The following is a 26,291-nucleotide window of genomic DNA, read 5'->3' as shown; positions in this document are numbered from 1 at the left end:
ATATATATTTTTTAAAAAAGCAGAACCAACTAAAAAATTATTGAAGATTAAAGAAAAGAGTAGTATTTTAAGAAGGCTAAGGAAGAGAATAGAATTAAGCATCAGGAAAAAAAAAGTTGGCCTTAAAGATGAGAAGAGACACCCCTTCTGAGACTGGAGGGAAGGATGCAAGGATGGGTGAAGATATAAGTAAGACTGTGGTGGGGGGAGGGTGGGAAACTGACAAAGATCCGAATATTAAGATTATCCAGCATGAAGTAGAAGGCCAAAAATGAGGCGGAATTCAAGAGGTGGTGTTGAAAAGAGAAGGTTTGGAATAGTGGTTGAGAAGAATGAAAATGCTGGCTAACAATAAGAACAAGGCATTGTGGATCTAGCTGAGTTGGGGACCATGGATTTACAGTGCTAAAAGTTACACTCTGCTCATTTGTGTAACTTTTTTCTAGTAACTTTAGTAGGCCAGGTATAGGATCAGAAAATGCTGATTGTCAGATTGATCTGGAGCTATGATTTTTCTGGTGGGTATCGTAGAAGTATTGTACAGTGGTGCTTAAGATATTCAGATGATCAACCAAGAGGTAAGGCAAGGCATATTAGAAGTGTAATGGGAGGAAAAAGAAAACAAATAATATGTAGCTATGACTGGAGATGGGGATTTTTTGAAGTGGAAAATATCTAAGGTGGTTCTAAAGTTTTGTCCTTGTTCTTCAAACTGAGTGGCTAAAGTAGAGGTGGAAGGAAATGTTAGTAGGGCTATGTATATCAAAGAAATTTGAAGCTAAAATGTTTGAGGGCACTTACTCTCATGCTGAAATCTAGCACTATAGTAGGGACTATAAAAGAAGGCTGTGAGCCAAGAATCAAAGTCTTCAATGAATGAATTAGAGCAACCAGGAGATCAGTATAGCCAGATGGCAAAAGCCTCAAAGGAGAACAAGCTTTCTCATGGGAGGGGAAGAGGAATGGTCCTTTTTAAAATTATGTTTGCTATATACATTGATAAGCAAAGACTACCTATATGACCACATAGGTGTCAAGTATAAGAAAGTTTAGAACACACACGAGATTATTTTGCACATATAACCAACCCCAAAGTCAAGTTACTGGAGACCTTTCAGAGAAGCTTCACAGAGAGCCTTAGTACCATGTTAGATGGTGTTATTGGAGAGTCAAAAATCACTTCAAACTTTCTACCTTAGGAGACTAGGATAGCAGTGAAGTAATTGAGACAGATAAGGAAAGTAGAAAGATCTGCTTTTCTTGGGAGAGGTAATATGAGGGGATGGAGACAAGAAAAGGTCAGGTTTGCATTTGAAGTAGAAGTGATAAAGATATTTTATAGGTATTGGGACTAGAATTCTTAATACCTTAGAGCTTAGCCTAGTGTTTTTTATAGAATAGGTACCTCAACATTTTTGATGATTGTTAGGAACAAAAGGTAAAGGTTTGGAGGCAATAGTTGAAGCCATATAAACAACTTTATTATGAAAGAGGCAGTCCTAAAAAACTAAGACAGGGTGTAAATCCTGAAAGACAATAATATAAGACTAAATACACAGCCATTAGGAGGCTATTAGAAGAAAGGAGTATTAGCAGGAAAAACACAGAAGGAATGCTCAAAAAGAAAGCAGAGATAATCATAAGGCTACAATATCATGATGATGAAAGGAAAAGTGCTTCCAGAAATAAGGAGTGATTAAGTGTCAAATAATATCATTTATTAAGCATTTATTCATTATTAAGATTAATAGCAATTTTGAAATGAAACAGAACCACATTCATTCTATATTTTTGAACACTAAAAAAATACATGATAAAGAATAAAGTCTGACCAGCTGGTATGGCTAAATGGTTCAGTGTAGACCCATGAACCAGGAAGTCACGGTTTGATTCCTGGTCAGGGCACATGCCCAGGTTGTGGGCTCTATCCCCAGTAGAAGGGGTGCAGGAGGCAGCCGATGGATGATTCTCTCTCATCATTAATGTTTCTATCATTCTCTTCCTCTCTCTAAAATCAATACAAACATACTTTTAAAAAAAGAATAAAGTCATCATTTACTGGCCAAACCAGATCTTTAATATAGCTTCTGTTGCTGTGAATAAAAATACATACCTTGAACCACAACATCTGGTTTTGGTACAGTTGAAAACCTACGATTCAGGGGATCAATTTCTCCAGGAGCTAAAAATCCCTAAAGAAAAACAGTAAAAAGACAAATTATTATATTTCAAAAAAGCTACTGTTTGAGGATAAACAACATACAAGTGCCACAACCCTGTACCATAACAGGTAAGAGGCAGGCACGAGAAGGAAACAAATACCTTCACAGTATGAAATGTTTGAACTCCTGAATTCTTATCCAAATTTATCTTAGCTGGAGTTAATTTCTAGAGACTGCCACAAATCCATTTTTGGAAATAGGGTATAAATGACATACAGAAAGTTTTCTAGTTCTATCTACTTTGGATGTATATGATTAAACAATAAGACCACAGTGCTTATTATCAATATTTTAACTCATTAGCCTGTTGACTCCTCACTTATTCATGCAATGCTTTCTGCTCAGCAGATATGTTTTAATTTTTAACTTTTATTTTTAATATATATATTTATTTATTGTTGATAATACTACTGATGTCACCCATTTCCCCCCACCTTTTTGCCACTCTACCCAGCCCCTACCCACTCCACCAGGTCTTCACCACCCTATTCCCAGTGTCCATGGGCTATGCATATCCTATATAATAAAAGGGTAATATGCAGATAGAAACCAAGATGGCAGCATAGGTAAACACCGGAAATTGCTGCCTCCCACAACAACTTCAAAAATACAACGAAAAGACAAAACGGACATCATCCAGCACTACAGGAAGGCTGGCTGAGTGGAAATTCCAGAACTAGAAGAAAAAAGAAATGCACACTGAGACCCAGAGGAGCTGCGGAAGTAAAGTGCAGAGGTAAGGAGACTCGAGTGTGCGCGGAAAGGAGCTGGCACGTGAGGACGCGGCTGTCTTTTTGAATCAGGAGGGAGTCACAAGCTCCTAACTGCTCTGAACTCAGGTTCCAGGAAGTCTCTGGGGACACAGGACTCATACGGGGAGAAACTGGACAATCTGGCAGCAGGCAGAACTCGGAACTTGAGGGCGGCTTTCCCTCAGAGGTGCTTGCAGCAATTTTCAGGACACTGAGATGTGCCGCCCCTTAGGGAAGGGCTGAGGATCTGCCATAGCTGCTTGCTCCACCTGTTGATTCCCTGAGTACCCTGCCCCACCCAAGGTGCGGCAGAGGCTTTTGCATATGAATGCCCTGGCCCTTTGCAACCTGAAAATTACCTAACAAATTACAGCTGGGCCAGACAGACCCAGAACTTCCAAGAGAAGGCCCAAGGCCCCACAACAGCTTGCATTGCTTCACAGCTGGGCCTCATCTGGACACCTCCAAACTCCAAACAAGGAAGGGGAATCTGCAGATTTCTTCATAGCTCCTGCTGGGTAACCTCAGGCAGAGACTAAATTAGCACCTCCTTAGATCCAAGAGCCAGTGTACCCAGTTGTCAGAGGGGGACCATCCAGATTACAACTCCTCAGATCCATAAGGGACACACTCAGGGGACAGACTCAGTGAGCACCAAAGCCCAACTAAAGCAAGTCTTGCCCCAGAAGGGTGTCTTCAGCACAGAAGTTCTCCCACTGCAGACACAGCTGATTCTCACTGCCAATTGGCCTGGAGGTCAATTCCTCCCAGTGATCCTACAACAATCAAGGCATAACTACAACAAGACTGTGCACAAAACCCACAAGGGAGTGCACCAAGAGGGTCCACCTCAGGTAACTGGGGAGGATGAGCCACTGGGCCCTGCAGGACACCTAGCACACAAAACCACTCTACCAACACAGGGAAGCATAAAAAATGTGGAGACAAAGAAACAGGTCACAAATGACAGAAATGGAGGAAAGCAAATGACTGGATATAGAGTTCAAAACCACGTTTATAAGGTTTTTCAAGAATTTTATGGAAACCGCCGATAAATTTAGTGAGACCCTGGAGGATGTGAAAAAAGAACAACTAGAAATTAAGCATACACTGACTGAAATAAAGAATAATATACAGAGATCCAACAGCAGACAAGAGGATCCCAAGAATCAAGTCAAAGATTTGAAATGTGAAGAAACAAAAAATACCCAACCGAAGAAGCAGAAAGAAAAAAGAATCCAAAAATATGAAGATAGTGTAAGGAGCCTCTGGGACAACTTCAAGCGTACCAACATCAGAATTATAGGGGTACCAGAAGAAGAGAGAGGGCAAGATATTGAAAACCTATTTGAAGAAATAATGACAGAAAACTTCCCCTACCTGGTGAAAGAAATAGACTTACAAGTCCTGGAAGGGCAGAGAACCCCAAACAAAAGGAATTCAAAGAGGACCACACCAAGACACATCATAATTAAAACGCCAAGAGCAAAAGACAAAGAGAGAATCTTAAAAGCAGCAAGAGAAAAAAAGTCAGTTACCTACAAGGGAGTACCCATACGACTGTCAGCTGCTTTCTCAACAGAAACCATGCAGGCCAGAAGAGAGTGGCAAGAAATATTCATAGTGACGAATAGCAAGAACCTACAACCAAGATTACTTTATCCAGCAAAGCTATAATTCAGAATTGAAGTTCAGATAAAGAGCTTCACAGATAAGAAAAAGCTAAAGGAGTTCATCACCACCAAACCTGCATTATATGAAATGCTGAAAGGCATTCTTTAAGAAGAGGAAGAAGAAAAAGGAACTCTTACCATTTGTCACAGCATGGATGGAACTGGAGAGCATTATGCTAAGTGAAATAAGCCAGTCAGAGAAGGATAAATACCACATGATCTCACTCATTTGTGGAATATAATGAACAACATAAACTGATGAACAAGGACTGATCCAGAGACGGAGAGGCATTGATTGGACTGTTGGGCCTTGGAGGGAAGGTAGGGGAGGGTGGGGGTAACAGGGAAAGATCAACCAAAGGACTTATATGCAAGCATATAGGCCTAACTTATATGCAAGCATATAGGACATGGACAACGGGGGGGGGGGGGTGAGGGCATGAGCGGGGGAGGGGGTTAGGGGGTAATGTGGGGATAAGGACACATATGTATTATCTTAATCAATTAAAAATATATTTAAAAAAATAAAAAGTAAAAGGGTAATATGCAAATCGACCAAACTGCAGAACAACTGGTTGCTATGATGCGCAGTGACCACGAGGGGGCAGACACTCAACACAGGAGCTGCCTCCTGGTGGTCAGTGCACTCCCACAGGAGGAGCGCTGCTCAGCCAGAAGCTGGGCTCATGGCTGGCAAGTGCAGCGGTGGTGGCAGGAGCCTCTCCCACCTCTGTGGCAGTGTTAAGGATGTCTGACCAATGGCTCCTGGATGGCAAAAGGGAGCAGGCTGGGCTGAGGCACCCCTGTCCACCCGCCCTCCCAAGTGCATGAATGTCATGCACCAGGCCTCTAGTAAGTATATAAGTTCTTAGGTTTATCTCTTCTCATCCACCCCACATGTACATCAAGGTATGCCAGTCTGTTCCATGCATCCATGATTAAGGTCTTATTTTGTGGTCAATTCATTTTGTTCATTAGATTCCTTGAATAAGTGAGATCACGTGATATTTGTCTTTCTCAGATTGGCTTATTTCACTTAGCATAATAGGCTCCAAGTCCATCCATGTTGTCCCAAAAGGTAAGAGATCCCTCTTTTTTACAGCTACTAAGTATTTGCTTGTGTAAATGTCCCACAGTTTTTTATTCACTCATCTACTGATGGGCACTTGAGCTGTTTCCAAATCTTAGTTATTGTAAATAATGCTACTATGAACATAGGGGTGCATATATTATTTCTGATAGGCATTTTGGGGTTTTTAGGATATATTCCTAGAAGTGTGATCACTGGGGCAAACAGAAGTTCCATTTTAAATTTTTTGAGGAAACTTTTTTCCATAGTGGCTGCACCAATCTGCACTCCCACAAGCAGTGCACAAGGGTTCCTTTTACTCCGCATCCTTGCCAGCACTTGACGGTTTGTTGATTTGTTGATGATAGTCATTCTGACAGGTGTGAGGTAATAGCACATTGTGGTTCTAATTGGCATTTCTCAGATGACCAGTGACTTTGAGAATTTTTTCATATGTCTCTTAGCAATTTGTATGTCCTCATTGGAGAAATACAGATTCAGATCCTCTGCCCATTTTATTTCCCATTGAATTGTTGTCTTCCTTTTGTTGAGTTGTACAAATACTTTATATATTTTGAATATTAACCCCTTATCAGGTGTATCATTGACAAATATGTTCTCCCATACAGTGGGTTCCCTTTTCATTTTGATGGTGGTTTCTCTTAGTGTACAGAAGCTTTTTATTTTAATGTAGTCCCATTTGTTTATTTTCTCCTTTGTTTTTCTTGCCCTAGGAGATGTATCGGCAAATATTCTGCTATGTGAGATGCCTGAAACTTTACTGCCTATGTTTTCTTCTAAGATTTTTATGGTTTCATGGTTTACATTTAAGTCTTTTATCCATTTTGGATTTATTCTTGTGAATGGTAAGTTGGTGGTCTGGATTAATCTCTTGGCATGTGTCTATCCAGTTTACGCAGCATCATTTGTTGAAGAGACTGTCTTTACTCCATTGTATGGTGTGGGTAACTTTTGGGGGCTCTGTTCTGTTCCAATGTCCTATGTGCCTATTCTTGTGCCAGTACCAAGATACTTTGAGTATAATGGCTTTGTAGTATAGTTTAATATCTGGTACTGTGACCCCCTCCAACCTTATTCTTCTTTTTCAAGATTGCTGCAGCTATTTGGGATCTTTCATAGTTTCATATAAATTTTTGGTGTATTTGTTCTAGTTGTGTGAAGTATGTCATTGGTATTTCAATAGGGGCTATGATGAATCTAAAGATTTCTTTAGGTATTAAGGACATTTTAATGATGTTAATTCTACCAATGGATGAACACCGTATACATTTAAATTTGTTTGTATTGTCCTCTACTTCTTTTTTCAACACCCTTTAGTTTCCCAAGTACATGTCTTTTTTTTCCTCCTTGGGTAAGTTTATTCTTAGGTATCTTTTTGTTGTTGCTGTTGTTGCAATGGTAAATGGGATTTTTTTGGTTTCTCTTTATGAGAGTTCATTATCTATACACATAAAAGGCAGATATGCTAAGTGTCCGACCATCCAGTTAATGACATCATATAGCAACTCCCAGCTTCCTCTCCCTAGTGACTAGCCTCCTTACAGTTCCTTTGGCTCAGGAACACAACGTGCTTTATAGCCAGGTGCAAACGTTTCACACTTTAACCAAATGTTTGTGAAGCATTTTCACGTGCCTCATCTCATTTCATCCTCACAGAAGTCCTGGAGTAGGTAGATAGGAGACTTGGTGGAATCCTATCTTCTTTTCATTAGCTGGAAAATGGAAATTTAGAAAGCTTAGAAACTTGACCCTACTGAAAAGAAGTAAGAAATGGTGGACCTTAAAAATGACTTCAGGTTTTCTCGCTGCACAGAATATAGTCAAACACTGCTACTGTTAAATATTTTACCCTTTGTCCTCCCTGTGTGATCTACAGTAATCTGCTTCGGGTTGATATTTACTGCTGTGTTGCTGACAATTACCTGAAAGAGAAGTTGGGGTGCTTCAGTGGGCTGGAAAAAGTTTAGCTAAATTAGAAAGCAGGTCTAATTAAGCAAGTCTATTTTATATATATAAAAGGCTAAGTTGACTCACACATGTGCAGTACATATAAAGCTCTCACTGGTGCCAATTGCACGTGTGTGTTTCCATCTGTCATTGTCAATTGTGAATTTGGTTGACACTTTTATTATAGAGAAAGGGTGAATAGCAATATTAAAATATTTCTTTTAATTAATTTCCTTTCAATGTGCACAAATTTGTGCACCCAGCCAATAGTTGGAATATGAAAATATCATCAATTTTGGGATGTTGATATTGTATCCTGCTTCTTTGCCAAATTCATTTATTAAGTCTAGTAGTCTCCTGGTGAGGTCTTTAGGGTTTTCTATGTATAATATCATGTCATCTATGAATAATGACAGGCTTACTTACTCCTTTCCAATTGGGATGCCTTTTATCTCATTTCTTGTCTCATCCCTTTGGCTAGGACTTCCAGTACTATGTTGAGTAAGAGTGGTGAAAGCAGACATCCTTGTTTTGTTCCTGTTCTTAAGGGAAATAGTTTTTGCCCATTATGTATTATGTTGCTTGTAGGTTTGTCATATATGGTCTTTGTTATGTTGAGGTATGATCCCTCTATACCCACTTTACTGAGAGTTTTTATCAAAAAAGATGCTGGAGTTTTTCAAATGCTTTTTCTGCATCTATTGATATGATCATGTGATTTTTATCTTTCATTTTGTTTATGTGATGTATCACAGTTATTCATTTACAAGTATTGTACCAGCTTTGCATCCCTGGAATAAATCCTACTTGATCATATTGTATGATCCTTTTAATACTAGAGGCCCGGTGCATGAAATTCATGCACTTGGGGTGGGGGCTTCCCCAGCCTGGCCTGTGCCCTCTCACAGTGAGGAAGCCCCGGGATTGATCTCCCCAAAGAAGTAGGCCCTTCCCACCCATCCAGGGCTCCTCAATTGATTACCCCAAAGAGGTAGGCCAGAGCTGGGGGTCCCGCCTCCACACTATGTGGAGCTGCTGGGATCCACCTCTGTCACTCCGCACAAAGCCGCCAGGACCAGCCTCCACGCTGCGCATACAGCGTCAAGTCCCCACACACCCACATGCACCCGCTGTGCACACAGCCTTCTGGTGATGACTGTTATGGCATGAGGGCATCACGGCATGAGGGCATGACGACGACATAGGCTTTTATTAGTATAGATATTGCTAAATCCTATTTGCTAATATTTTGTTGAGGATTTTAGCATTTGTATTCTCCAGGGATATTGGCTTGTAATTTTCTTTCTCTGTAGTGTCTTTATCTGGTTTTGGAATGAGGATAATGCTGGCTATGTAAAAAGAGCTTGGAAGTGTTTCTTCCTCTTGAATTTTTTGGAATACTTTGAGGAGGATAGGTGTTAGTTCTTCTTTGAATGTTTGGTAAAATTCTCTTGTAAATCCATTCAAACCAGGACTTCCATGTGTTGGGAGTTTTGAAATTATTACTTCAATTTCATCAGTTGTTATTGGCCTATTTCAGTTTTCTGATTCTTCCTGATTGAGTTTTGGGAGATTGTATGTTTCTAGGAATTTGTCCATTTCACGCAGGTTGTCCAGTTTGTTGGCATATAGTTATTCATAGTATTTGCTTACAATCCTTTGTATTTCTGTGGTGTCTGCTGTTATATTGCCTCTTTCATTTCTGATTTTATTTACCTGGGTCCTCTCTGTTTCTTGATGAGTGTGACTAAGGGCTCATCAATCTTGTTTATCTTTTCAGACAACCAGCTCTTGGATTCACTAATCTTTTGTACTGTTTTTTGTTTGTTTGTTTTAGTATCTGTCATTTATTTTGGTCTGATCTTTATTATTTCCTTCCTTCTACTTCCTCTGGGCCGTTCTTGCTTTTCTCTTTCTAATACATTTAGTTGTAGGATTAGGTAGTTTATTAGTGCTTTGTCTTGTTTCTTGAGATAGGCCTGTAATGCTACGAACTTCCCTTTCAGGACTGCTTTCTCCTGTCCCATAGGTTTTGGGTGGTGTGTGTTCCTATTCCTTTGTTTCCAGCAAGTTTTTAATTTCTTGCTTAATCTCATTGGTAACCCATTCATTGTTTAATAACATGCTATTTATCTTCCATGTATTTGAGGGGTTTTTTTATGGTAGTTGATTTCTAACTAAATGCCATTGTGATCTGAGAAGATGGTTGATATGATTTCAATCTTCTTGAATTTGTATAGATTTGTTTTATTTTCCTAAAATGTGATCTATCTTTGAGAATGTTCCATGTGCATTTGAGCAGAATGTATATTCTGTTGCTTTGGGGTGAAATGTTCTGTAAATATCAGTTACATACATCTGATCTAGTGTGTCATTTAAGGCCTCTGTTTCCTTGTCAATTTTTTTGTCTGGAAGATCTATCCAGTGGAGTCAGTGGGGTGTTAAAGTCCCCTATATGAGTGTGTTGCTGTTGATCTCTCCCTTAAAGTCCATAAAGATATAGATATGTATATATATGTATATATATGTATGTATATGTATATATGTATATATATGTGTATATATATATATATATATATATATATATATATATATATACACTCCTATTTTGAGTGCATATATGTTTACAAGGGTTATATTTGTCTCCTGTTATGGCCTCTGTTTTGAAGTCTATTTTGTCTGATACGAGTACTGCTACCACAGCTTTTTTTTCCTTTTTACATGCATGGAATATTTTTTCCATCCCTTCACTCTCAGTCTGTGTGTCTTTTCTTCTGAGGTGGATCTCTTATAGACAGCATAGATGTGGGTCATGTTTTCTTATTCAGCCACCCTATGCCTTTTCACTGGAGAATTTGATACATTTATATTTAAGGCTATTTTTAATATATTTTTATTGATTTCAGAGAGGAAGGGAGTGGGAGAGAGAGAAACATTAATGATGAGAGAGAATTATTGATCGGCTGCCTCTTGCATGGCCTACACTGGGGATTGAGCCCGCAGCCCAGGCATTTGCCCTTGACTGGAATCAAATTCGGGACCCTTCAGTCCACAGGCCAATGCTCTATCCAGAGCCAAATGAGATAGGGCTAATGTTCTTATTGATAGGTGTTTATTTACTGCCATTTTTATTTTCTTTATACAGATGATCCTCTTCCTCTCCTTTTCTTCTTCTTAAAACAGTCCCTTTAACATTTCTTGCATTGCTGGTTTAGTGGTAATGTACTCCTTTAACCTGTTTTGTTTGTTTGTTTGTTTGTGTGTTTGGTTTTTTTTGGTCTGTAAAGCTTTTTATTTCATCTTCAATTTTAAATGATAGCCTTGATGGATACAGTAATCTTGGAATTAGGCCCTTGCTTTTCATTACTTTGAATACTTCATTCCACTCCCTTCTGGCCTGGAGTGTTTCTATTGAAAGGTCAGCTGAAATTCTAATGGAAACTCATTTGCAGCCATTTTCCTTCACCAGGTTGGGCAAATTTTCTTTCATTATTTCTTCAAAAATGTTATCTTTTTCTTGCTCACTTTTTCCCCTTCTGGTATTCCTATAATATGGAAGTTGTTATGTTTCATGTTGGTCCTGAGCTCCCTTTAGCTATCTTCCTGCTTTTTCATTCTTTTTTCTATTTGCTGCTCTAACTGGATATTTATTTCTACCTTGTCTTCCAAATCGTTGATTCAATCCTCTGCTTCATTCATTCTACTTTTAATTCTTTCCAGTGTGTTCTTGATGTCAGATACGTTATTCTTCATTTCTGTCTGGTTCAGGTTCATGGTTTCTATTTCCTTCCTCACCCTGCTATAGTTCCCACTGAGTTCCTTATAATTTGCACTCAGCTCCTTAGCATCTTTATAACCATTACTTTGAGCTCTATGTCTGATAGGTTGCTTGCCTCATTTCATTTAGTTTTTTTTTTCTGGAGATTCCTCCTTTCCTCTTATTTGGAGGTTGTTACTTTGTCTCACCATTTTAGCTGTCTCTTTGTATTTCTATGTATTAGATAGAACTATTATGCCTCCCAGTCTTTGTGGGATGGCCCTATGTAGAAAGTGTCTTGAGGGGTCTCCCTTTGTGTGCATTATTTGGGCTCTCCTGTATTAATTGGGACTTGATTGTTGATTTCCCATTTATGAGAGAGATCTCCCCCTCTGACTTGCTGACAGTGAGGCTCAACCCCAATCTCATTGTGCCAGCTGTTACATGGGTGTTGACAAGACAGAACAAGACACAGCAGGACCAAACCAAAAACAGTACTGAAATCAAGCTACACAAAGCAACAACAGGAAAGTCTAATAAGTAAAAAGAAGAGGAAGCAAAGAAAAAATGAAGAGAATACTTAGAGATATGCAATCAAAGACTTAAATGGTATATAAAGAAAAAGGGAGAAAGAAGAAGAAAAAAATGGCTATATGAAAGCAAGGAGGAAGCTAAAAGAATTAGTATAGGAAGAAAAAGAAAAGGAAACAAAAAATGAAATAATAGTAATGAACTTAAAATGTAGGAATAATGAATATATTAAGCTATAGATAGGCAAAGTAAAATGAAAAAATGAGAACTGAGAAAAATTAATAAAGAGATACAAGAATAGAATCAAAGGAAAAATTAGAGATATGCAAAAAAAGGAAAAAAGGGGAAAAACAAACAACAAACAACAAAAAAAGCCACTCTCTTTCTCTCACACACACACAAACACACACACACACACAACAAAACCACCACACTCACACTCAAAAACCTTTGGGTCTGCTATTTGTGGAGCTCACTGGATTTTGCTCTGATGTTGTTGAATCTGGTCACTTTGTGTGTCTATCCTGGGCATCCTTGGAGCTTTCTGGTCAGGCCAATGTGAGTCACTGTCCCTTTCTGGCCTTGGGCAATTTGATTGAGGCCCAATAGATCGAAGCCCCTAGTTGTCCAGTGGGTGAGGACTCCTTAGTCCAGAGGCTGAGTCTGCCTCAAGTCTCTCTTGATTGTGTCTGTTCTGAGCTGTTCTCCCTTTCCACTTGGAGCTGGGCTCTACATGGGTATCCTGGTCTTGGCTGGGATGGTTTGATCAGGCTCATGTTGGGCATGGTACCAATAGCTTGTAGGAGGTGGGGCTGGGCCCTTCCTGTCCTTATAATGCCTCAGCTCTGCCTGTTTGCTGCCACCTTCCCTTTGCCACTTGCAGGGGCACAGACTTCCTGCCCTGGGATATTCCCCCTTGCCTCAGGTCACTGCAGGTTGGGTAAGAAGCAGCTCTTTTATTGGTGGGAAAGAGGGCACCTCCTCTGCATTCCAGGTGGGCAGGGCTGATCCTCCCTCCTGGACTACTCTCAAGCCCCCTTTCTGCTCACCAGCATGAGTTTCTCTAAGAAATAGAGAATCCCCAAGATTCGATGTTGTGTGTATCCTTCAGAACACTCCAATGTAGGCTGCCCCTGAGCTCCACTGCAAGGTCCTTCCCACTGATCAGGAGGAGCTTCCCAGGCTGCATGATGGCAGGGTGCTAGCACTACTCTATCCAGGGACTTCAGCCCTGGGCTGCACTACTGCACCACACTGCAGTCTCCATAGCCAGTACCCTTGGGGGCCTCCTTTCTCAGTCCCAGGCCCTCCTGTCTCACCCAAAATCTGCAGTCTCTTCAGTCTCCTCAGGTCCTCATTTTTAATAGTTCCAGTTCAGGGGAGGCCACATCCACCTCCTGGCCTTCAGCACAGTTCCTGCACCTAAAACCTGACTTTGTGAAATATGACTAAGTCACCTGTTTTGCCCTTAAGAAAACCATTCATCTCCTCTTTTCATTCCATTTAATGTATTTGTCTTGAATGAGAAAGTTACCAGAAAAGGATTACTTTATACCAATCATGCTGCCCATTATTGTTACACTAGAGGCCTGGTGCACAAAATTCATGCATGGGTCGGGTCCATAGACCTGGTTGCCAATCAGGGCCCAAAGGCCCCGGCAGGGTTGGGAAGAGGTGACGGTTGCTGGGCCGGGTGCGGAAGGAATGGACGACAGACGCAAAAGCCGCCCTCAGCACCCTGCCACCACGCAGTTCCCTGCCTCCCCCTCTCCTCCTTCCCTTGTTGCCTTATTAGCACCAGGGCCTACCGGCTGGAGGGAGGAACAGGGCCTGCTGGCCAGGGGAGTGACAGGGGGACGGACCATGGGAGGTTTGCTGGCCAGGGGGAGGAGCCATGGGAGGTTAGCTGCAGGCCCCAAGGAGGGAGCGGCCCTCAGCCCTGCTGGGAAAAGGGCTGCATCTACCACCACCTACCCCTGGTTCCCCATCCCAGCCTGGGGCCCAAAGGCCCTGGTGGGGTCGGGAGAGGAGGTGACAGTTGCCAGGCCAGGCGCAGAAGGAATGGGCACCGGATGCCGATGCCGCCCTCGGCACCCTGCCACCACATGGTTCCCCGGCCCCCTCCTCCATCCCTCACCATCCCGCACCAGGGCTTGCTGGCTGGGGAACAGGGGGAGGGGCCACAGGAGGTTTTCCGGCCGGGGGAGGGGCTGCAGGAGGTTGGCCACCGGCCCTGATGAGGAAGATGGCCTGTGACCCCCTGGGAAAAAGGCCACATCCGCCACTACCCACCCCCGAATGCCCATCCCAATCAGGGCCTACTGATGAGGGGGCGTGATCGCAGGAGGTTGGCTGGCCAGGGGAGGTTGGCTGTGTGAGCGTACTGACCACCAGGAGGCAGCTCCTACATTGAGCATCTGCCCCCTGGTGGTCAGTGCGCATTATAGTGACCAGTCGTTCTAGTCGTTCAGTTGCAACAGTCACTTGGGCTTTTATTATATACTAGAGGCCCGTTGCAGGAACATTCCTGCAAGAATAGGGCTTCTTGTGGCTGGAGCAAAGCAGAGAAGGGAGTGAAACTCGCTGAGGCGGGCTTCGCTCCCGCTTCAAGCCCCTGCAGCTGGTCTTGCCCTCCTGCTCCAAGCCGCTGCCCCTTATGCTCCCAGCCACAGTGGTTGGGCTTGCCCTCCTGATCCGAGTCGCTGGGGCTGGGCTTGCCCTCCCGCACCCATCCCCTGCAGCTGGGCTTGCCCTTCCAATCCCAGTGGCTTGGGCTGGGCTTGCCCTCCCGCTCCCATCCACTGGAGCTGGGCTTGCCCTCCTGCTCTCAGTTGCTGGGGCTGGGCTTGCCTCCCCTCTCCCAGCCGCTGGGGCTGGGCTTGCCCTCCCGATCCCAGTTGCTGGGGCTGGGCTTACCCTCCCACTCCCAGCCGCTGCCCCTCAGCTCCCAGCCGCTGCCCCTCCCTCCTCCCTAGCCGCTGCCCCTTATACTCCCAGCCACAGTGGTGGGCTTGCCCTTCCGATCCCAGTGGCTGGGGATGGGCTTGCCCTCCCACTCCCAGCCACTGTCCCACAGCTCCCAGCCGCTGCCCCTCCCCGCCGCCCCAGCCACTGCCCCTTATGCTCCCAGCCACAGTGGTTGGGCTTGCCCTCCCTGATCCCAGTTGCTGGGGCTGGGCTTGCCCTTTTGCCCCCATCCCCTGCAGCTGGGCTTGCCCTTCTGATCCCAGTGCCTGGGGCTGGGCTTTCCCTCCTGCTCCCAGCTGCTGGGGCTGGGCTTGCCCTTCTGATCCCATCCCCTGGGGCTGGGCTTGCCCTCCTGCTCCCAGCCGCTGCCACTCCCCTCCAAGCCTCTGCCCCTTCCGCCCCCAGCTGCTGCCCCTTATGCTCCCAGCCAAAGTGGTTGGGTTTGCCCTCCCACTCCCAGCCGCTGCCCCTTCCTCTCCAAGCCGCTGCCCCTCCCGCTCCCAGCCGCTGTGGCTGGGATTTCCCTCCCGCTCCCAGCTGCTGCCCCTTCCCCTCCAAGCCACTGCCTCTCCCGCTCACAGCAGCTTCAGCTCTGTTTCTGTCCTTGCAGCCTCTACTTGGCTCCCTTCTGTACCACTTGGCCTCCATGTTGGCGTCAGTCTTCGCTCGCAGCTAGTATATGCAAATTAACTGCCATCTTTTAGCTTCTATAATTGAAACATTGTATCTTTTGGAGCTGTTGCTTCAGGAGCTCAGAGGCCGGCAGTGGCAGGCGGGGAACGTTGGAGTCCTCCGTCACTGAAGCAAGCATGCCTCATGTTCGCTTTAAGCTGCCTGGCTGCCGGCCGCCATCTTGGTTGGCAGTTAATTTGCATATCGCCCTGATTAGCCAATGGGAAGGGTAGCGGTTATACGCTAATTACCATGTTTCTCTTTTATTAGATAGGACTAGTGGCCCGAAATGAAATTCATGCATAGGGGCGGGGGGGTGGTTCCCTCAGCCCAGCCTGCATCCTCTCCAATCAGGGACCCCTTGGGATATGTCCAACCGCCGATTTAGGCCCGATCGCAATCTGGGACTGCTGGCTTCTAACCGCTTACCTGCCTGCCTGCCTGATTGCCCCTAACTGCCTCTGCCTGCCTGTCTGATTGCCCCTAACTGCCCTCCCCTGCCAGCCTGATCTCGCCCCCAACTGCCTCTGCCTGCCTCATTGCCCCTAACTGCCCTTCCCTGCTGGCCTGATCTCTCCTAACTGCCTCTGCCTCAGCCCCCACCACCATGACTTTGTCCAGAAGGAAGTCGGGCATCCAGAAGATGGCTGGTCAACCCAGTCTAATTAGCATATTACCCTTTTAGTAGTATAGATAGATTATATAGAATAGGATGGCTTAAATGAGGGGGAAAAGCCTTTTTCAGCAGGAAGAGATGCTCTTGGCAGACAAAAACACATAATCCCTATATCTGGACTGATAGCCAGTCATATGCACTATACTGCCAAACTGGTCATGAAAAAATTGAACCGCTTTCTTACACCTTATACCAAACAGCTGTTGCCCTTAAACCCCCTCCTCAGCCCCCACCTTAGGTTCTTCCTTCGCAGTTCACCCAGATTAGGTTCTGATTGGTCGGTTTCTATGCCAGTCAGCATCAAAAGCTCTGCCTCCTAGGCAGCCACTGGCTCCTCACACTTCACCCAGATTAGGTTCTGATTGGTCTGTTTCTATGCCAGTCAGCGTCTCCGGGCCTATCTTTGGGCCTGATCAAAGAGGTGGGGCTGATCAGCAGCCCTCGTGTGGAGGCCCAGAGAGAAACAGAGGCGCAGCTGCTGGCGAAGCCGGGAGAGAAAAAGAGAGGCAATGGCTGATAAACAGCTGCCATGGAGGCTGGGGATCAGACCCTGCCTCTCTCTCTGCAGGCCTCTCTCCAGGCCACATCCATAGCACCCTCGTCAGTTAGTGCTGGATCGCTGCACCGGCACCGGCTACAGTCAGTGCTTGGTCACCATGGCAACCCAGCACTGACTTCTGGTGTTCCATAGAGCCTTGGTCGTTGTGGACGTTATGGACCCTGGCTCTTTATATAGATAGATAATGTCAATGACAGATAATCAAACCTTTATGCTTGTGAACCCTGAGAAAGAATATACCTATCAAGAAGGGCTCCTGGTGGCTACCTGGGCTCAACTTTAAAAGAAGAGTCTAGCAGCTGTTTATAAACAGTGGCCTCTCACACTTCAGGGAAAAGCCTGCATTGAACTGCATGTCTGAACTGTGTTCCTGCATCTGAGGCAGCCCTTAGAAAAGAGTTCCTGGAGCTGTATTTCTAGTAATAGGACTGAGGCTTTCCCCATCCAATAAGAGCTGCACAACTATATCCCCATCAGCATCTTCACTGACCAATCAGAGTGGCTCCATTCTGACAGTGCCTTTTGGACCAGTCAAACTGAGGATTTGGCATCCTCATTTGCATGAGGACAGACCAATTAGGGGCCATAGGTGGGACTTCTCTCTATGTAAGTCACTCCCCTCTGTCAAGGAAAGTACACTTTTCCATTCCAAGTAAGACTGAGACCATGTTTCCCTGGATGGAGCTGAAACACTAAAGATAAAACACTGAAGACATCTCAGGGGACCAGAGCAGAGTAGGCAGAGCAGGGCAGAGTAGAGTAGAGCAAAGCAGGCTGGTGTGGAGAGGAGCAAAGCAGGCAGAGCAGAGCTGAGTTTTTTTGAAGGGAGAGGGGCCTTGCCCCATGACTCCCTCACCCTCGGGCCTCCTCACAGCCCTGCTGTTTCACAGCTGTACTACTCCATAATTGAGGTGTAACACCATTTAGCTGTTCCACAGCCATACTATTCTCACAACTGTGCTGTATCACAACGGAGATGTTTGCACTAAGTAAAGTTTCCTTCTTCACCATACCCCAAATTGGGGATTCCTATTGGTATTAAATTGGCACCAACAACCATCGACCTGAAACTCATAGTGATGTATGTCAATCATATCTCAATAGAATTGGGGAAAACAAAACAACAAAAATAGCTGCAGAAAATCAACAGTCATATGTAAGTAGGTCATAGAGTATGGCTCAGAAAGAATATCTTAGTACCACCCTATATCCTCTAGGAGCCTAGGTTATAGCTCACCATAATAACCTACAATGTGGAAATATATTTGTCAGTAAATCTGAAAAACTGTGAAAAAGATAACCCTTCCTATATAATCACATATATTAAATTCTGTTGAGACAGCTCAAAATATCACAAATAAGCTGACAGAAATTCCCGAGTGCCCCAGTAAGAGCTGTCTCAACAGAATTTAATATATGAAACATTTAAAGAGCCCCTTTCCAAAAATAAATAAATAAAAACTATGATGTTCCTAACTAGTTGTAATTGTACCTAAAATTTTCTTATCAGTTTATTCAATTAAAGAATGAAGCATTATGTTGCTTAGAAAATTTAGCTCTTAAATCCATTATCAGTCATGCTGTATAAGCACAACTGCATTTGTCAGTCACCAGGCAAGGCACTCGGGGGCATTCTGAAAGGGAAAGATCTAGGTAGGGCCTATTCCCAGAGCATCTGCAGGTACAGTGCCAAGGTAGGAAGCCCTGGGGGCATGAGGGACAAGGTTGCCAGGGGAAAAGATTTTTGTCAAGGACTGGTCACAGTTCCACTCTAATGACCTGGAGGAAAATATATAATTAAGGCAGAATACAAAAAGCAAAAGATTTAATGAGCTATTTACAAATCTGATTACTATCATGATTAAAGCAGAAAAAGAGCCTTAAATTTTCTCCTTACCTCTGCCATCAAGGTTCCTAAAATGTATAGAGACTGACCCCACATATGAGGCAATTTTCCCATGGGGACTCGGTCCACAGTGTGGGGGTTTTGATATTCTTCGTCAACCTAAAAGAATAGATTAAAAAGCTACAATAAGGGTAATAGAAGATTTTAAATAGTAAACAGCAAAAAGGGCTGAATCTGGATTGTGATTCATTACCCTATGAAACAGTCACACATGCAATGCACTGAAAAGTCAAGCAGTGTTCCTCTAACTGTATGGTGGATATAGATTGCCTGAGGATCGTGTACAAAGGCAGATTCTGACTTAGTAGGTGTTGGGGAAGGCCTGAAATCTGCATTTCTAACAAGCTCTCAGGTAATGCTGTTGATGTTGCTGGGAGCTTATTGCACCCATACCTACTAGAACTGAAGACTGTATCTCTCCCATGGTTAATACTCTTTCGCAATGGAGAAGAAGAACAGAAGTATTTCTGACTGGGATTTTGGGAACATGGAGACCTACTTCATTTTCAAAAACTGATCTACTCAAACAATCCCAAATTACTGGCCTCACAGCAAAGAATATCAAATCCTGAAAGTTCAAAGAGAACATCACTCTGGTTCTGCCTACTGATGTCCCTATCATTTTCAAGCTTAAGGTCTGGTCTTTTTAAAATAAATCAACCTCTAAACAATTTATTTTATTTTTTTTAATTGAGTTATGGTTGACATACAAAAAGGTTATACATATTTAATGCATCTTGGTAATTTTGAGGGTAAGTATACACCCTTGAAACTACCACTGTTAAGTTTGGTCTTACCCTTGTCTTGCTGTACAACAATGTCATAACTGTGAGTGCTTTAAAATCTTATTTTCAAGGGAACAAAATATAGTTTTATCATCCTATACTGAAAGACAACATTTTAGAAAATCAGAAGAAAGTAACAATTATTTGACTCAAACAGGGAACACCTATTGAAGTACTCCTCCTCTTCTCCCAGCCCCATGTTACAGCACTGTCTAGCTCACCTTGTCAAGGGGAACACTGTATAGCTCGGGCAGAAGTGGGACTCCATTTTTGCCCTTGATGAGGACTTCTTCAAGAGCCTCTCTATATTCTTGAACCTATAGGTATAAGAAAGGGAGAAAAAAATTTATAGAGAGTTCCCTTTGGGGATCTAGAGGAAGACTGATGCCAAAGAAAGTCCTGTTTAAAAGGAACATATTCACCTAGTAAAAGGAAGAAAAGGGGAAATAGCATCTATTACATGCTTATTATAGGCAAGATACTATATTAGGGGTTTTGCATGCTTTAATACATTTGATTTTAATAACCATCCTAGGAAGTATGCATAATTACAGACTTTTTACAGGGAAACTAAGGCTCTAGCAGGTTATGAACTTATGGAAGATCACACAAGAGTACAAGGTTGAGTTCAGATTTGAGCCCAAGTCAGCCTGCCTCCACAGGCCTATTTTCATCCATTATGTACTACCCTAAAGATAAGTTCATCATATTACATGCACTGGCTTTTAAAACTATATTTTGCCTGCCCAATTAAGTTTCTTTTATGGTCAAGTTTGTATGTTTTTGCTTAACAATTTGCTATAGATTAGTAATACATTAAAAAAAAACCTATAATTTATGGTGGAAAAATTATATAGTTAGTTCTGCTATAACAGCTGTTTAGAAAACACAAATTTGTTCCAATGTGTTTGATATATAAGGGAAAAATTTGAGCATAACATGAATTTCACATACACTCATGCACCATTTCAACTGAGCACACATATAGCTAAAATGAGCCATGAAAGATTGTACAGGAGGACAATCAACCATATGCAACCACTTGCAGGTAGGGTTACAAGTTTCTGTCGGATTTCAGATAACCTCCCATCCACCACTTCTGAGGTGCTCTTTTCTCATGGCCACTAGCTGAAATGGCTCTGTGCCTTCCCTTCTCTAATTCCCCCTCTTTATTCTCAGCGTATTTCTAGTCTTCCTCTCTGTTCTATATTCTTTTTTTAAAAAAAATTTATTGTTGAAAGTATTACATATATCCCCTTTTTCCCCCATTGACCTCTCCAGCCTGCCCCTACCTCCCACCCCAGGCCTTCACCACACTATTGTCTGTGTCCATGGGTCATGCATATATGCATACAAGTTCAGTGGTTGATCTCTTCCCACCCACTCACCCTCCACTGCCGTACCTCTGAGGTTCAACAGTCTGTTTGATGCTTCTATGTCTCTTGAACTATTTTTGTCCATCAGTTTATGTTGTTCACTAGATTCTGCATATGAGTGAGATCATGTGATACCTATCTTTCTCTGACTGGCTTATTTTGCTTAGAATAATGCTCTCCAGGTTCATCCATGCTGTTGCAAATGGTAAGAGTTCTTTCTTTTTTTACAGCTGCATAGTATTCCATTGTATAGATATACCAGTTTTTTAATCCATTCATCTGCTGATGGGCACTTAGGCTGTTTCCAAATCTTAGCTACTGTAAATTGTGCTGCTATGAACATAGGGGTGCATGTATTATTTCTGATTGGTGTTTCTGATTTCCTAGGATATATTCCTAGAAGTGGGATCACTGGGTCAAATGGGAGTTCCATTCTTAATTTTTTGAGGAAACTCCATACAGAGTTTTAACAGAGGCTGCACCAGTCTGCATTCCCACCAGCAGTGTACTAGGGTTCTTTTTCTCTGCATCCTCTCAAACACTTGTCAGTTGTGAATTTGTTAATGATAGCCATTCTGACAGGTGTGAGGTGGTACCTCATTGTCATTTTGATTTGCATCTCTCTGATGATTAGTGACTTTAAGCATTATTTCATATGCCTCTTGGACTTCTGTAAGTATACTTTGGAGAAGTGTCTATTTAGGTCCTTTTGCTGGGAACCATCAGTAATTAATATAAATGTGAGAAGTCTGGTCAGAAGGCTGAATGGGGATTTTTTTTTAATATATTTTATTGATTTTTTACAGAGAGGAAGGGAGAGGGATAGAGAGCTAGAAACATCGATGAGAGAGAAACATCAGCCAGCTGCCTCCTGCACAGCCCCCACTGGGGATGTGCCCACAACCAAGGTACATGCCCTTGACTGGAATCGAACCTGGGACCTTTCAGTCCACAGGCCGACACTCTATCCACTGAGCCAAACTGGTTAGGGCTGAATGGAGATTTTTGATATTCACAGGGATGAATATCTGCATTTTATTACCTACTGCTGACTCAATGGCCTAAAGCAGTGTTTCTCAACCTTCCTAATGCCGCGACCCTTTAATACAGTTCCTCATGTTGTGGTGACCCCCAACCATAAAATTATTTTTGTTGCTACTTCATAACTGTAATTTTGCTACTGTTATGAATCATAATGTAAATATGATATGTGGGATGTATTTTCATTGTTACAAATTGAACATAATTAAAGCATAGTGATTAATCACAAAAACAATATGTAATTATATATGTGTTTTCCGACAGTCTTAGGCGACCTCTGTGAAAGGGTCATTCAACCCCCAAAGGGGCACGACCCACAGGTTGAGAACCGCTGGACTAAAGCAAACTCTCTCAACCTGATAATCTTACTGTTTACCAAACATCACCTTTGATATGTCTGTTTGTATTCCTAAAAGACACTTGTGTATTCTAGTAAATAAAAGCAGATGGGAACAAAGACTCAGTGGAACTTGGTCCCTTGTACCAAGATCACAACTGGCTTCCCCCATAATTTCCAAATTTATATTTCTTGTCTTGTGTATTAATTTGTGCATCAGCTCTTTCTCCAAGTCTTTGAACACGAGCACACCTTTGCCCATTTTTTAACTGGATTATGTTCCTTTTGTTTAGTTGTATGATTTCCCTATAAATTTTGGAAATTAACCCCTTATTGGATGTATCATTGGCAAATATGTTCTCCCATAATGTGGGCTTTCTTGTTATTTTGTTGATGGTTTCTTTTGCTGTGCAGAGGCTTTTTATTTTGATGTAGTCCCATTTGTTTATTTATTCCTTAGTTTCCATTGTCCTAGGGATGTATCAGTAAACATATTGCTATGGAGATGTCTGAGATTTTGCTGCCTGTGGTTTCTTCTAATATTTCTATAGTTTCATGTCTTACGTTTAAGTCCTTTATCCATTTTGAGTTTATTTTTGTGTATGGTGTATGTTGGTGGTCTAGTTTCATTTTTTTGGCATGTATCTGTCCAATTATTCCAACAGCATTTAGTGATGAGATTGTCTTGACTCCATTGTATGCTTTGCTTCTTTAGTCAAATATTAATTGAGCATAATGGCTTGGGTTGATTTTCTTTTGATAGCTGTCTTTTGCTCTCTTCCTCTGGTACACAAGGTGGTGGGCAGTGGAGCCAGGGTGGGCTGGTGGGAATGTGAGTGCACATATCTAAAGGCAAATTTCAGGTATTTTTCAAGGTACAAGTATCACATCTATTGTATTTATTAACCATTTGATTTGCATACAGCTATAACAGAGTTTTTTTTTTATTGTTTCCTGTCAATTTCTTTTTATATATATATATTTTTTATTGATTAAGATATTACATATGTGTCCTTATCCCCACGTTACCCCCTACCCCCCACACCCCCGCTCATGCCCTCACCCCCCCGTTGTCCGTGCCCATTGGTTAGGCCTATACACTTGCATATAAGTCCTTTGGTTGATCTTTCCCCCTTACCTCCACCCTCCCCTACCTTCCCTCCAAGGCCCGACAGTCCAATCAATGCCTCTCCATCTCTGGATCAGTCCTTGTTCATCAGTTTATGTTGTTCATTATATTCCACAAATGAGTGAGATCATGTGGTATTTATCCTTCTCTGACTGGCTTATTTCACTTAGCATAATGCTCTCCAGTTCCATCCATGCTGTGACAAATGGTAAGAGTTCCTTTTTCTTCTTCCTCTTCTTAAAGAATACCTTTCAGCGTTTCATATAATGCTGGTTTGGTGGTGATGAACTCCTTTAGCTTTTTCTTATCTGTGAAGCTCTTTATCTGACCTTCAATTCTGAATGCTAGCTTTGCTGGATAAAGTAATCTTGGTTGTAGGTTCTTGCTATTCATCACTATGAATATTTCTTGCCACTCTCTTCTGGCCTGCATGGTTTCTGTTGAGAAAGCAGCTGACAGTCGTATGGATACTCCCTTGTAGGTAACTGACCTTTTTTCTCTTGCTGCTTTTAAGATTCTCTCTTTGTCTTTTGCTCTTGGCATTTTAATGATGATGTGTCTTGGTGTGGTCCTCTTTGGATTCCTTTTGCTTGGGGTTCTCTGCGCTTCCTGGACTTGTAAGTCTATTCCTTTCACCAGGTAGGGGAAGTTTTCTGTCATTATTTCTTCAAATAGGTTTTCAATATCTTGCCCTCTCTCTTCTTCTGGTACCCCTATAATTCTGATGTTGGTACGCTTGAAGTTGTCCCAGAGGCTCCTTACAGTATCTTCATATTTTTGGATTCTTTTTTCTTTTTGCTTCTTCAGTTGGGTATTTTTTGTTTCTTCGTATTTCAAATCTTTGACTTGATTCTTGGTATCTTCTTGTCTGCTGTTGGATCTCTGTATATTATTCTTTATTTCAGTCAGTGTATACTTAATTTCAGGTTGTTCTTTTTTCACATCCTCCAGGGTCTCACTAAATTTATCAGCGGTTTCCAGAAAATTCTTGAAAAACCTTATAAACGTGGTTTTGAACTCTATATCCAGTCATTTGCTTTCCTCCATTTCTGTCATTTGTGACCTGTTTCTTTGTCTCCACATTTTTTATGCTTCCCTGTGTTGGTAGAGTGATTTTGTGTGCTAGGTGTCCTGCAGGGCCCAGTGGCTCATCCTCCCCAGTTACCTGAAGTGGACACTCTTGGTGCACTACCTTGTGGGCTTTGTGCACAGTATTGTTATAGTTATGCCTTGATTGTTGTAGGTATCACTGGGAGGAATTGACCTCCAGGCCAATTGGCAGTGAGAATCAGCTGTGTCTGCAGTGGGAGAACTTCTGTGCTGAAGACACCCTTCTGGGGCAAGACTTGCTTCAGTGGGGCTTTGGTGCTCACTGAGTCTGCCCCCTGAGTGTGTCCCTTATGGATCTGAGGAGTTGTAATCTGGATGGTCCCACTCTGACCACTAGGTACACTGGCTCTTGGATCTAAGGAGGTGCTAATTTAGTCTCTGCCTGAGGTTACCCAGCAGGAGCTACAAAAAGATCTGCAGATTCCCCTTCCCTTTTTGGAGTTTGGAGGTGTCCAGATGAGGCCCAGCTGTGAAGCAATGCAAGCTGCTGTGGGGCCTTGGGCCTTCTCTTGGAAGTTCTGGGTCTGTCTGGTCCAGCTGTAATTTGTTAGGTAATTTTCAGGTTGCAAAGGGCCAGGGCATTCATATGCAAAAGCCTCAGCCACAGCCTGGGTGGGGCGGAGTCTCAAGGAATCAACGGGGTGGAGCGAGCAGCTATGGCAGATCCTCAGCCCTTCCCTAAGGGGCCGTGTGCCTCAGTGTCCCCGTTATTTAATTGCTGTAAGCACCTCTGAGGGAAAGCCGCCCTCAAGTTCCGAGTTCTGCCCGCTGCCAGACAGTCCAGTTTCTCCCCGTATGAGTCCTGGGTCCCCAGAGACTTCCCAGAACTGGAGTTCAGAGCAGTCGGGAGCTTGTGACTCCCTCCTGATTCACAAAGACAGCCGTGTCCTCAGGTACCAGCCCCTTTCCGCGTGCTCGAGCCTCCATACCTTTGCACTTTACTTCTGCAGCTCCCGACTCTCAGTGTGCTTTTCTCTTTCCTTCTAGTTGTAGAATTTACACTCAGCCAGCCATCTTGTAGTTCTGGATGATGTCCATTTTGTCTTTTTGTTGTATTTGTGAAGTTGTTGTAGGAGGCAGCAAGTTCGGTGTTTACCTATGCCGCCATCTTGGTTTCTCCCTTATAATAGAGTTTTTATTAGGGCCCTGTCATTTTATATATATTTCTGACCAACTTTTTAAGTGTTGTGCCCCAATCCTATTTTCCCACAAGCCCTATAGTTTTTATTTCTCAAATATGCCGAGCAAGGTAATTTTAAAGAAACATATATGTCTCATTATAACTTAACTTTTTCTACTTTGCATGTACAACATGTCTTTATCTGTGAAATTCAAAGATGTTTAGTGATAACTTCTTCTTCAATTAATAGAGAAAAACTATTTTCATTGTATGCACAGAGAAACTGAAGAAGTCAATGACAACACTTGGATTACTCAATGGCCAATAGTGAAGAAAAAAAAAATTCCAGGTATTCCAACTCCTCCTCCCTCCCAAGTTCAAATAACCTGAATGTGCTTTATACTTAGTTGGCATATTTGATAAATAATCTCTTTTTGAGCAAGAAAAATTTTTTATAAACAATTTCATAGAATTTGAGAAGGACTGAGAAAATGCTAGAATCAAATCCCGGTGACCAAAACAGGCAGATTATTTTTATTATAGCTCATCTTATTTGCTTGCTCAAAAATGTATACTTTATAAATTACTGAAATTTTGAGTAAAATAGCACTTTGTGGCCCCTGTAACTTTAGTGAAACCCT

General features: G+C 42.6%; 1 protein-coding gene across 10 annotated transcripts in view; it reads right to left on the bottom strand.

Moving 5' to 3' along the window:
• The window catches only part of PHKA1 (phosphorylase kinase regulatory subunit alpha 1), a 319,188-nt gene that overhangs the window by 148,229 nt on the left and 144,668 nt on the right, over positions 1–26,291 (bottom strand). For all 10 annotated transcript variants that reach the window (XM_036304532.1, XM_036304531.1, XM_036304536.1 and 7 more), the window contains 3 exons: positions 19,759–19,854; positions 18,744–18,851; positions 2,114–2,192 (listed from right to left, as the gene is read on the bottom strand). In XM_036304532.1, the coding sequence (XP_036160425.1) occupies positions 2,114–2,192; positions 18,744–18,851; positions 19,759–19,854 (283 nt within the window). The remainder of the gene's footprint in view (positions 1–2,113; positions 2,193–18,743; positions 18,852–19,758; positions 19,855–26,291) is intronic.

Source organism: Myotis myotis, unplaced genomic scaffold (assembly GCF_014108235.1).
Source record: "Myotis myotis isolate mMyoMyo1 unplaced genomic scaffold, mMyoMyo1.p scaffold_m19_p_4, whole genome shotgun sequence".
Lineage (NCBI taxonomy): Eukaryota > Metazoa > Chordata > Mammalia > Chiroptera > Vespertilionidae > Myotis > Myotis myotis.
Note: the sequence above shows the minus strand (reverse complement) of the source record. Positions and strands in the feature narration are given on the sequence as shown.